At 48.8% G+C, this 12761-nt stretch overlaps 6 protein-coding genes across 6 annotated transcripts; 3 read left to right on the top strand and 3 right to left on the bottom strand.

Moving 5' to 3' along the window:
- Positions 1-174: 174 nt before the first annotated feature.
- On the bottom strand, positions 175-1646 carry J7337_009074 (uncharacterized protein; the record flags this gene model as incomplete). Its single annotated transcript, XM_044826675.1, has 2 exons — positions 175-312; positions 366-1646. 2 exons carry the CDS (start codon positions 1644-1646, stop codon positions 175-177), a joined length of 1419 nt encoding a protein of 472 aa, XP_044679592.1.
- Positions 1647-4084: 2438 nt separating this feature from the next.
- On the top strand, positions 4085-5321 carry J7337_009073 (uncharacterized protein; the record flags this gene model as incomplete). Its single annotated transcript, XM_044826674.1, has 3 exons — positions 4085-4606; positions 4667-4831; positions 4908-5321. 3 exons carry the CDS (start codon positions 4085-4087, stop codon positions 5319-5321), a joined length of 1101 nt encoding a protein of 366 aa, XP_044679591.1.
- A 554-nt stretch (positions 5322-5875) lies between these two features.
- J7337_009072 (uncharacterized protein) lies at positions 5876-6988 on the bottom strand (the record flags this gene model as incomplete). Its single annotated transcript, XM_044826673.1, has 3 exons — positions 5876-6284; positions 6343-6870; positions 6924-6988. 3 exons carry the CDS (start codon positions 6986-6988, stop codon positions 5876-5878), a joined length of 1002 nt encoding a protein of 333 aa, XP_044679590.1.
- Positions 6989-7296: 308 nt separating this feature from the next.
- J7337_009071 (uncharacterized protein) lies at positions 7297-7865 on the bottom strand (the record flags this gene model as incomplete). The annotated part of the gene is made up of 2 exons (XM_044826672.1): positions 7297-7622; positions 7673-7865. 2 exons carry the CDS (start codon positions 7863-7865, stop codon positions 7297-7299), a joined length of 519 nt encoding a protein of 172 aa, XP_044679589.1.
- Positions 7866-8729: 864 nt separating this feature from the next.
- J7337_009070 (uncharacterized protein) lies at positions 8730-10196 on the top strand (the record flags this gene model as incomplete). Its single annotated transcript, XM_044826671.1, has 1 exon — positions 8730-10196. The coding sequence occupies one exon, from the start codon at positions 8730-8732 to the stop codon at positions 10194-10196; it is 1467 nt and encodes a 488-aa protein (XP_044679588.1).
- Positions 10197-10980: 784 nt separating this feature from the next.
- Positions 10981-12672, top strand: J7337_009069 (uncharacterized protein; the record flags this gene model as incomplete). Its single annotated transcript, XM_044826670.1, has 3 exons — positions 10981-10994; positions 11099-11126; positions 11182-12672. 3 exons carry the CDS (start codon positions 10981-10983, stop codon positions 12670-12672), a joined length of 1533 nt encoding a protein of 510 aa, XP_044679587.1.
- Positions 12673-12761: the final 89 nt, after the last annotated feature.

Genomic DNA, 12761 nt, shown 5'->3' with positions numbered 1-12761 from the left:
AGAAGAGTCGTCTTCATTATCATATAGCATCACTGCGAATCTCCTCCTCTAGAGTGTAAGTCACATGCATTGCCAGGACTCAAGACAGACCGGTATCGCATGTTTTGAGAGTATTGAGAAATAAAGAGAAGAAGAGAGAACGTAACTCCTACTAATCTATCATATACATATGCATCAGTGAAGCTCAGGAGCATCGTCCTTCGGCTCCCAGCCAAACATCCTAAGACAGTTCATGAAGCCACTAACTACAAACAGCATCACTTGCAGACCAATAATTATCCCACGCCCAGTCAGACTATCCAGGTCAGGCAACTGTAGTCTCGTCAGCTCCCTTGGTCACGTACAACAAGTAAAGTAACACATACCTGTTGGTTACTGCTCTTCTTAACCCATTCCAAAGCTCTCGGCATCATAGCCTTCTCATACACCGCCAACTGCTCACTCACCTTCTCATCAGTCACATCTCCATCTACGTTTTTCAACTTCGCAAGTTCGAGTAGTGGACCAAGTGCATCAGCTGTATCGTGGATCGCATTGTTAGCTCCCATTCCTCTAGACGGTAGCATCGGGTGGATAGAATCCCCGATAAGCCAAACACGCGGATTCGCAATGCTTGGATTTGAGTTATTCTCGCTCTTGGACAGAAGTTGTTGTCTCCAATTAACAGGGGTGTTGTTCTTTGCGTATCGCCAAGGCGTGGTCATGATAGCCTCATCATCGACAGCATCGACAAGCTTGTGAAAGTCAGGATGGAAGCTAGCCTCTGTGAGCTTCTTCTTCATTAGCCCCTTCTTGTCTTTGACTTGAGGTAGCTCTGCTGCTTCAGGACCTGTTGTCCATGCCATTCCGAGGAACAAGGAAGCTTCATCCTCGTCATAGCCTTTGGGTCTCAGGATATCCATGTGCTCGTTTTTGGAAGACGACAAGGCTTCTGGTAGATATAAAGCGGCAAACACCATGGCTTTGGAGTTACCGGTATATATCGTGCCCTTCTCTAAAAGTTGTCGCGGTAATGTTTGTAGTACAGACCAGGGTAGATGACATTTGCCCAGGTAGCCACCATGTCCAGGCGTCACCTCGGTGATGATGTTGTTCAGTCCAATCTGCTTGTTTATTCGACTTCCGCTTCCCTCTGCAGATATGAGGACATCGCAGTCGTGATACGTATCGTCGCTGAAGTGAACCCTGATGCTGCTCTGGCCAGCTTCCTTTCCTCGAAGTACTTCATACCTAACATACTTCCTACCAAACTTTATGGTGTCCCTCTCCTGCAATGGCTGCTGGAGAAAGTTCCGAAGTCTCGTTCGTGCAATCGGAGCGCTCTTCTCATAAACTGGAGCTTTACTCAAGTCGATCAAGACCTTCAAGTCAGAAGGACTAAAGATGCAGGGGGCAGATGACACGACGCCTCCAGACTTGCCAAAACATGGGAGGAGGTTTTTGTATTGTTCTTCGGTCAGACAGGCTTTGAAGCCAATGAGTGCGTGCGCTCCAAGACGGATTTGGTAGCCTCCTCGTTCTGAGCCAGCTTCGTCGCGTTCGAAGACGGTCACGTCGATTTGACCATCGGACTTGTTGATGAGGCCGTTTGCTAGACAAGCACCTGCGAGGCCGCCGCCAATAATGATTACTCTAAGAGGGGCCATTGAGCAACAATGGGTCTTGGAAGCTGGGTTGCAAGGATACACTGGCTCTTAGTGGAGCTGATAAAGGTGTAGAGAATACAAAGCTCCAGAAGATCAACAAACTTAAATATTTGTCTTGACAAGAATTATAGCCAAAGATGTCTAGCAAAATCCACATACATCCGGTATTGAACACAGATCAAGTGAGTTGACTTGTTCTTCAGTATTCCATAGCATGATATTGTCGGAACGGCCCCGCCATCAAGTTATCAGTCCAGATTTGGTTAGTACCCCACCGGTTCCGCCGGCCTCTCGATCAACAGAATCGAAGGATTCCGATACATCGAAATGTAGCAGATTACGCCAAGAAGGAAGCATAGCAAGAATAAGGCCTTATGAATGATTAATAAGTAAAGCTTATGGCTTTTTACCGGGACAAGAATGCGGACCATGTTTACACTTATGGTCAACTTCTCCGCTGTTATTCTGCTCAGTGACTTTCACATCAATATTGAAGAATATAGAGTTCGAAGTGACCACTTTCGATAATTAAATAATCATTGTTGCTCTCATAAGAAATTCGTACTAGCCGAGATACACGTTTATTCGTGGCGCGGGCTTATACCACCGGATTCAAAAGGACAAAGAGGTAGCCGTGATACTAGCATGGATAATATGGGACTGAACCGGACATAGGCAGGTTCTTGAAAGGTTAACAGAGGTTCGACATCAGGAATGAGAGAAGAGGACGGTCACCAATCACTAACCGAATATTGAGGTGCTAGCAATGTGATTGGGGGCAGTCACATCACGTACGTTAGCTCGTAGAGAATGAGGAGGTGCTGACTCGCTAAATTGACTCGGTGAACGACGGTGTGTCCATCTCGGGCCGAGACGAGAGTTACCCTGTATGGACCCCGCTTTGTGTTCAGAATGTGACCTCTTGGCTAGGTACTTAGTCTGTTTTATACAAGCAATTACCATCTCATACTTCAATAATTAATTGACAAGCTACCTTCTTGCTGAGCCTTGTGTACCCATCCATTTCTACCTGAATTTCATCACCTGTTAGACCATGCCAGCTTTACCGCGAACGGTCGCTGTTGTTCACACCCCGTTCTGGAACGCGCCAGAACGGGAGTTACCAGAAGAAGAAACGCAGGACGTCTTCACACCAAGATTTATCTACTTCTCAATGCCAGACAAAACAGGCCATGGTTCTCACAACTCATCGCGCCGCCGAAAGAGAGATTCGCAGTCAAAAACATTCGACAGCCAACTTGATCAATATTCCTCCCAACCAAAGACAAACCGGCCAGAACAAACTTCCGAATCGGCATTCTCAAGTCCTTCGATAACTTGCAACTTCAACATGACTGATTTTGAGCGCTTCATACTCAGTGATACCGGCAAAGAAGCGCAGCCAAATAAATATTCTTACTACAATATCAATCAGCCTACAAAACACAGTGATTTGAGATCACGGAAGAGAAAGAGAGTGGATGGTGTGAAGATGGCGGAGAAGGAGATACGCGAGTATGAGCGCTGGGTTTTTGGCACGTGGGAGAATATATTTTCAGGTTCCTATTCATATTCTGGATAAAGAGTCGACAAATATACCAGTCTTGCATTATTCAATGCCCTTTAGATGTAACATCATCCTCAGTCTCCGTAGTTGTTCCGTAAGTTCCGCCTACAAGGTTAAAGTTCAGACTCCGCAATATGGGGATGAATAGAACATAATCCCGAAACATGAGCTTTGATCCAGCACCTTTCGGGCACAGTGATAATTCTCAAACAATTGCCTTTGAAACAGAAACGTAATTGCATCGTTAGCTTACTGTTACATTGCCTCCAAGGGATGATCTAGCCTCTTCCAACGGCGGGCAGCTTGACAGCTCGGGATACCCCTCATGAGTTCTCGGTACTCGGGCTCTAGAGTTAAACCCGTTCAATTTCCTAAAGCCCTATTGGTCACTTTCGATCAGATTGTCAACTGTCAATCCTTCGTATAAACCATAAATACTGCAACTACCGAGGTCGTTATCAGACCGCTTATCGCTAACTGGATTAGCTCTTGTTTTCGTCTCCCCTGCCTTAGCCTGACATGGCCAACGCTTTGACATCATCTCCTCTTCATCGTAAACTTCCCCGCAAAGGTCCCCGAGCTTTAAACGAACTGGAATGTCCGTGTCAGATAGTCTGACAAGACTAGACGAGGTTTTTGGAAGCAAAGTACCTCTGTTCGCAACTGATTCCCAAAAGAGTCTAGAGCCGGGATCCCTGGTAAACCTTCGACAATGGATTATCTGATCACTCACCTGTTGTCTTTTTGTACAAGAAGAAGGTCTCAGACTCTTATCAATGACGTGAACTCGCTGATACACAATCCAGAATACTCATATCTACTCTCTACTCTATAATCTTATCATATTTGTTGCAGACCAACCCGGCCTACAATGAAGTTCTCTTTTTTGAAGGCACTATTGCCACTTCTGACCTTGGTCGTAGGCTGCTACGCCCAATGCCCTAAGCAAGTCACTACCTATTCTCCCATTCTCTCCCCCGGCCCCAGCGACGTGCTGTTCACCTCTTGCGCATCTGGTGCCGATGGTCCTCGTGTCAACCCCATCAACTCGACTACTTTCGACTGGTGGTACTTTGACGCCGTCTCTGATGATGGCGAACACGCTCTGACCGTCATTTTCTTCACCTCTTCCTTTGTCGGATTTAGCTTCGACTTGTTGAATGCAATCGACCCACTGAACGTCTATGTCTTTTACAACAATGGCGGCGACGGCTTTTCGTTTCCCATTGCTTCTACCTCCGTCACGATCAAACTTGATGGCGATGGAGCTACGGGTGATTGGACCGGATCCGGTGCCAAGTTCGAAGGAGCGCCAGATCTGAGTACCTACAAGGTCACCTTCAAGAAGACATTGTTGAACCCATCCGTAGAGGGCACCTTTACATTGAAGTCTGTAAGTATTCCCCTTCACTAGCCTGTTGAAAGATGGAAATAGCTGATGTAGTGCAACTAGCGCGGCCCTGGTCACTATGTGTGCGGTCCCCTTGAAGCTGGCCAGAACATGAAGGTTCTCCCCAACGTCGGCTGGGTCAATGTCATGCCTGCCGCCGACGCCGATGTTGACGTGAACATCAATGGGCAAAACATTAAGTTTACCGGTAATGGTTATCACGATAAGGTATGTTCAAAACTGCCCATCCCCAGCAACCATTCTGATATCGATATCGATAAACTGACTCCTGTCTTCTACTCAGAATTGGGGTGACGCTCCCTTCCTGGCCTCGCTGAACGGTTGGTACTGGGGCCATGCTACCTTTGGCGACTACAACATTGTCTTCTTCGACATGCTCGATAAGAACAACGTGGAGAAGGTCGGCGGCTACGTTTTGAAGGACGGAAAGGTTGTAGGAAATACATGCACCACTGGCCTTCGAGTCCGACCTGTCGGAACGCCATATCCACCAACTCTGGGCTCGACCAATCCGACTCAGATGACGCTGAATATGACTCTGGACGACGGGACCGAGTTGGATGCTCTTCTCACTGTGAAGAAGACCCAGATCGACATTGAACTCTACAGCAGGTGGATTGGCTCTATTGACGGAACTGTTGGTGATTATGCAGCCTCGGGCTCTGCCTTGTGGGAGCAGTTCAAGGTTGCTTCATAATCTGAGTTCGATATTGTTTCTTCTGGTGGAAAGAGTCGGGGGGATAGCTTGGGGGGTAAAGGAGGAGAAAAAGTAAATAGAAAAAGATAAAAAAAAGAATAAAAGAATAAAATCCACTTTTACCAAACTACCCTACTATCAGACTATTAAGTTAATTACGTTTGGCATTAATTTAGTCAAAAGTAATATATAGGAATGAGTAGTTTTAGTAAGTGGGAGTAATCCGAGCCTTGGTGTTTATTACTCCACACTAAGGCCTCCCTCAAATCGATCCCTTAGACTATTCTGAATACCTTCACATGCATGGTGGCTACAAACATGATCCAGTGTTAATAATGATTTATTTTACTTTATATATATGTTATATACTTGACAGTTGTCTATAAGGTTTGAGGTTCATGTTGCAAGCATAGATGATGAACGAGATTGTAGATTAATTGATACTTGAAGCTTATGACGCCTCAGTGAGGCAGAAGGAGAATATATATATGTATCGAGTTACACTGAGCGAAGTCAAGCCCGCAAACCAGAATACATAACTAGCAAAGCCCCGTTCAGTGAGCAATACGAGCGGCAATACGGTTAGTCATGTACTTCTTGGTGTTCCCGATAAAGGCGCATGCGACAATGGCACAGACTCCAAAAGCAATGCTAGTCAACCACACATATTTCAGGGCGTATGCGTATCCCCAGCGGCTGCCAATAGCTGCAGCCTTCAGTATCTCAGGAGTGACGCCAGGGACAGAAGCTAGAGCAGAAGGCTCAAGAATGTAGGCAGTGACAAACTGCGTGGCAGAGGTGAGAGGAAGCCCTGCTTTGATAGCATAGTCGGCAACGACGTAGGGAAGCTTGGATTTGAGCTTGTGGTAAAAGATGTTATAGTAGATGCTGTAACCGATGGAGCCACCTACGACACGAATGGATAGTGAGAGGGCGACACACGTGGCGATGAGTTCGTCTGGTCTGAATGAGAGCAAGGCAGTTAGCAAATGGGGTCTGGATGGGAGTCAGTCTGACTTACGCAACCGTAATTGCAACGGTTGCCGCTGGAACGAGGACACCGCCGACTCCAATGCCAGAAAAGACGCCAAAGATATAGATCAAAGCAGGAGTGTCAGGTGTCACCGCAGCCAAGGCTCCTCCAAAGGCAGTCATCATAACACATGAGAAAAGGAGCAGCTCTCTAGCATTTCCTTTAAACCACGACAGCGCCCCATTGATGACCGTGGCGCCAATGGTGATACCGAGACCAGATGCCAAGCCCTTGAGGCCAACCTGAACAGGAGCCGGATCAAACACAGTCAGTGCCTCGAGCGGGTAGAAGTTGATGGACGAGTAAAAGTTCAAGCCGCCTACAAAGGCCACCAGGAAGGCTACTGCGACGACAGGTTGTCCTTTGAATAAGTCACCTGGGACCATTGGACACTTTGCGAACTTGGCCTCCCAGATGCAGAATGCGATGATCATAAAGATGCCGATCAGAAGAAGGCATAGAACGTAGGCTGAGGACCAAGGATGAGAGTACCCGCCGGCCTGAAGGGCAACCAGGCTGTTTGACGGTGTTAGATCAGTCTTAGAGGAAGTGAATTGGGAGATGCTTACAAGAGAGTCAGGCCGACAATAGACAAAAAGGCCCCGACGTAATCGATAGACTTGAGAATCTCCATCTTGGATAGTTCTCCGGCTCTCTTATGGGATTGGGGAAAATATGTGAGAGCCACCACGGCAAGGCAGATGCCGTTGTATATCCTGTGTTCTTATCAGCCCATGTTCGTACCAGATGCCATCGCAGAGACCTACAGTGAGATCCACATGCCCCATCTCCATGTATGATACTTGCTCAAAATCTGACCGTACATGACGTACGGAACAAATGGAATCACGAAGAAAGTCACCAGTGCGAGGTAAAACCCGCGTTTCTTCACAGGGACGAGTTCCGCAATGCTACCGGTACGCAAAGAAGTCAGCAGTTATCTTAGGGAAGAGAGGAGACCACAAACCCAGCAAGAGCGGTGAGTTCACCGACAGCAGCTCCAGCACCGGCAAAGGCCATACCAACAACCGCCTGACCAAAGGTATGCGTTGTGCCAACGAGAATGACACCGATAAGAATGGTCACGCCGCCAGCGAGCGAAATGTAGCGTCGACCGAAGAGATCTTGGAGATATCCGACAAAGGGCGCCACGACGGCGATGGTCAGCGTGTTGGCGATGGGTAGCCATGAGGACTTTTCGGAGGATCCGATGTCTTTGACTATGTAGGTGAGGGAGCCACCTACAAAGTAAAGCGGAACCTGGGCGCCTATAAAATGAGCATGGTGATGAGGTCAGGGGAGTGGGGAGGTGACATACCTACGTATAGCCCGGCGAGAGAGATGGAGGCAATGGCATGGCGCCAGGTCCAATCAACAACTCCATCGGAATCGTCCCCCTTGACAGCATGGGCGTTGTAGTTGACGTCGACGGCTAGAATACCGCCGTGTTCCGCCTTCTCTACCTGCTCCGAGGAGGGAGTATACTGATCGTCTTCTTGGGACTTGGTCATGGCTGTGTTCATGCACACTGGAGAGAATATGGTGCGGAAAGGCTGGGGCACATAGGATAAGAGTAATGTATTATAAACGCTGAGCAAAATATCATGTTCTCATTTATCACCTATTTTCGCAGCTTGAAGCTAGACCTTATAAGCAGCATTTAAATACGTTGTTTTCCGTACACGAATGTTAAACATGGACGCCGTATTGTGTGCCAAGGTGTCAAAACGCGGGGACCCCAGAAGCCCAGCTCAAGACGGCTAGTCTGACTCCATGAGAAGTCAACCCCTAAAACGCTCTTTGTAGTTTGAATGCGGGGCCCCGCACTCTTGGTAGCCAGCCATTTCTACTTCAGGGATAAACCCAGGAAACTACCGAGAAACCCGCGGCTCGAGTCAGATTGTCCGCGTCAGAGACTGGGGAGCCTTGACTCCGACAATCTGACATGGACAACTACGCTAGCTCGGCTTGGTGATCGCCTCTCAAGGCTGTGAGGGATTAGTAAACTGCCCACTAGTCGACGGGAAGGAACAAGAGCTTGCATGTAATTAGCCGGGTGAGGCTATTGTCATCCACTCCTCGGAGCCCTGTAATAGCCCGAAGCTGCGCCTGTCAAGCTAGGCATGAGCCACAACACTTTCGATGCCAACTGTTGCACACATCAGATCGTCTTGTCTGCTGTTTTGGGACGTCCATTCGTGGCCTGGCTATTACTACTGCAACACGACTCGCAGAGCAGTCGGGTTTCTCAACGGGACCGAGGCTGTAGATATCAGGCCAGTAGCCCCTCGCAGTTACCCAGTATTCTGTTCTGCATCGACCGTTGAGGGTAATTTTTGACATCTGAATCAGCAACCGCCTTGCTATCATCAACCATGACGCCGTCTAAAGCCACCAATTCCGAGGGCGATATGCGAGAGGCCTGGGGATATCGATTCAAATGGACCAAAGACCACCAGACCCCAGAGCAGTACGACCATCTAAAGCACTCCTGTGACAAACTAGGCGAGGAGTGTGCGGTGCTCCTCAATGAAATGTATCCGCCTGAACGCAAGAGTCAACAAGACAAACAAGACTCCAATCATACATCTCCTGACGGAGCGAAGCCTGATAATAAGACCCCGAAATGGAGAGATCTATACGAGCTGTTCCTTGAGCATCACGTAGAGCATCCGAAGCTTGAGCAGCTCTGGGACGAGGTCAACACCACGCCCGAATGGGTCGACTGGGACCAGATCGCACGCGGCCAAGACGTCCTCTATCGCTACGGCGGTGCTGCGTTTACTGGCCTGACATACCAGTCCCTCGTCGGAGGTACCGCCGGTGCTCGAGTGGCTGAGGTATTAGGTCGCACGGGCGGATTCAACGTAGACACTGTGTTCCGCCGTATGCTCGAAACAACAATCTACTTCGTCGACGTGACCGAGAATGTCGACAGTCTCAAGTTCGGCGGCCGCGGCTTTGCCAGCTGCATGAAGGTGCGTTTTCTACACGGCACAGTACGACATCGCATCCTCCAGCTCGCGGCCAAGCGCCCTTCTTACTTTTCTGTCGAAAAGCTCGGCATCCCTATCAACGACCTTGACTCGATCGGCACTATTGCTGTGAACTGCGCCACCATCATCTGGCAGTCACTCCCGCGACAGGGTATCCATATGCGCGAGCAGGAGATGATCGACTATGTGGCCCTGTGGCGTCTCATCGCTTACTACATGGGCACACCGACTGACTTCTTCTCCTCGCCAGCCAAGGCGCGTGCTATCATGGAGTCACTGTACCTATACGAGTACAACCCGTCGACCAGGTCGCAGACACACGCTCAGAACATCATCGTCGCCATGAGTGACACGGCGCCTAGCTACGCCAGTAAGCCGTATCTCGAGGCCACTGCGCGCTGGCTTAACGGCGACCCCCTCGCTGATGCTCTGGGCATCGGGCGGCCTAGTAGGTACTACACGGTGCTGGCAGCCGGGCAATGTGTGCTATTCATGATTGTCTACTATACCTGTCGCGACATCCCCGCTCTTGACCGCGCCCAGATTGCGGCGTTTCGTCGGAATGTTAGGGACTATATCAACAATCCGGAACTCGGTCTGGATTACCGCTCTGCCTTCAACTTCAAGTACCTGCCCAACTCCGACGGGTCCAAGCAGCAGGGCAAGGGCAGGAGTCTTGCTAAGGCTAAGAAAATGGTATTTTGGACTGCTGACCGTAAGGCGCTTGCTACGCTGTTAATACTCGTGGGCACTTTAGTGGCTGCAGCCTGGGCGGTTCTTAATTTTGTCAAGCTTGGAGTCTATCTCTTTCCTTTTAAATATTCTTATGTGTCTTACTCGTCTTAAGTAGCTATTGTTTCTTAGTAATGCAATATATTATACTTTTCTTTAATATTTCCATTACCATCCAGCTATGTACCTCATACTGCACATAGATATAATTCACCAGAATCCGAGTCCTACGATGTCTTAACGAGACATATGAAGCCCATATGCTGAGAACCCTTTCTTTTAGAATTTTAAACAAACCTCTTAGGCTTTTTCAAGGTGCCTGTGTTGTCGACGAGTAGGTAAGGTTTCAAGGGTCTTCTCCCGAGCTGCATTGGAGGCTAGAGCGCTTGCAAGCCATTTCCAAGCCGAGGCTTCCCCCGCTCCACGATGCCACTTACACTTTACTAGGCCGCAAAGAGTTGAAAATGCCGGTATACCGGCCGCGGTATACACTGTTCCAGCAAGCTGTCAATACGCTAGTTTACCGAGCCATGTACACATTTAAGGCACAACTGTGCATTCAGTCGTCAGTGCGCTACTCACCCGCGACATATAGAGAATGACGGCCAATCGACACCGTTCCTCACCGAAGCAATCAGCAACGCAATACGACTAAGCAAGTACCCCAGCGGTACCGATAAACATTGCGCCATGACAAGATCGGATGTTGTAATCATCGGGGCTGGATTCTCCGGTAAGATCCAACAAGACCAGCGACTTGGCTAAGATTCGAGGGAGCTGATTTTACTAAAGGGATCTGCATGGCCATCAAGCTCCTCGAGGCCGGAATACGCGATATCGTCATCATCGAAAAGAGTGCAGGTTTTGGAGGAACGTGGAAAGATAACATATATCCAGGATGTTGCTGCGACAGTCAGTTGATTCAACCCTTCACGGAGAGTGTATGCTAACCCCCTGGTCTCAGTTTTGTCACATCTGTACTCGTATTCCTTTGCACAGAACCCTCACTGGTCCAGAGCATATCCAGAGCAGAAGGAGATCCTTGTAAGTACACACACCTGTCTAACCCAGTCTCCTATTTATTGAGGCTCTACCACAGAGTTACATTCAAGATGTCGCCCAGAAGTATGGCCTATACAAATTCGTGCGCTTCAGCTCAGAAGTCACCGCCGCTGAATGGGACTCCGATTCTCACCAGTGGAACGTCGGCATCAATGTTCTAGCGGGAAAAGAGGCTGAGTTCTGCTCTAAATACACAATCAAGGCAAACTTCTTGATCGCCGGAGTTGGGCAGCTGAACGAGCCATTCTGGCCCAAAATCACTGGTCACGAAAGCTTCCAGGGTAAGACTATGCATTCTGCTCGCTGGGACTGGAGCTATGACGTTGCTGGCAAGCGCGTCGGCATAATCGGCAATGGTGAGCCTTTGATCCAAGAGCCATGGAAAGAAACCGAGTCTGACGTTGTTTTAGGAGCTACCGCTGTTCAGATCGCACCTGAAGTCGCAAAGGTCGCTTCTCACTTAACCATCTTTCAACGCTCACCAAATTGGTTGATGCCGAGATTTGACGCGGAAATTCCACGATGGAAGAGGATTTTATTTGATCATGTACCCCCGATTCTTAGTCGGGTAAGGGCTGAGATAATGAATGCTCGCGAATCCTACTATCAAGCTGTCAATCACGCCGATTCCTCCGACTCTTCTACCATGACGGCGATCTGTAAACAGCACATGCAGACTCAGCTGCCTGATCGCCCGGATCTGTGGGAGAAATTGACACCAAACTATCCGCCGGGATGTAAACGCATTTTACTTAGCGATGATTACTATCCTACATTACGACTTCCGCATGTCACTCTCGAGACACGACACATCGACAGAATGACTGATTCCGGCGTCGTTATCAAAGAAGGAGCACAAGAGAAAGAGATTGATCTTGACCTCATGATTTTTGCAACCGGATTTCAAGCCAAGGACTTCCTGCACGGGATTTACGTACAAGGCGCGGGGGGCCAGACTCTTCGTTCCAAATGGGCAAACGGTGCATCTGCTCTTTACGGAGTCACGGTAGATACGCTGCCAAACTTTGGAATGCTCTACGGACCAAACACGAATCTGGGCCATAACTCCATCATTCTCATGATTGAAGCTCAAGCCAGATATCTCGTCCCATTAGTCACAAAGGTCTTGAAGAGCAGGGCCCGAGGGGGTAAGCTATCAGTCGTGCCCAAGGCATTGAGGGTCCAAGAATGGAACAAATACCTGCAGAGCAGTCTAGGAAGTTCGACCTTCGCTGACACGAGGTGCAGTAGTTGGTACAAGACTGACAGCGGACTTGTCACCAACAATTGGAGCGGGACTGTGGTGGAGTACCAGGAGCTGCTGTCCAAGGTTGACTGGTCGGACTATGAAGTCGAGGGAGATGGGATGGAGAATTTTCCGACTGGCAAGGAGCATATTGGCCGTGTTGTGGAGGAGACGCTGTTTAGTACTCGGCAACTTGTCTCGGTGACCGCTCTGGCAGGATTTGCTGCAGCAGTTTCCGTCTATCATCATCGTCGGGGCAATTTGCTCAAGCACATTTTGTAGGCTTGGAAATCTGCCAAACTCTTTTCTTTCGCTGGAATTCATAGAAACTTGTTTAGTTATACGGATGTATGTTTCTACATATTGCTCTG

The sequence above is a fragment of the Fusarium musae genome, chromosome 6 (genome assembly GCF_019915245.1).
Source record: "Fusarium musae strain F31 chromosome 6, whole genome shotgun sequence".
Lineage (NCBI taxonomy): Eukaryota > Fungi > Ascomycota > Sordariomycetes > Hypocreales > Nectriaceae > Fusarium > Fusarium musae.
Note: the sequence above shows the minus strand (reverse complement) of the source record. Positions and strands in the feature narration are given on the sequence as shown.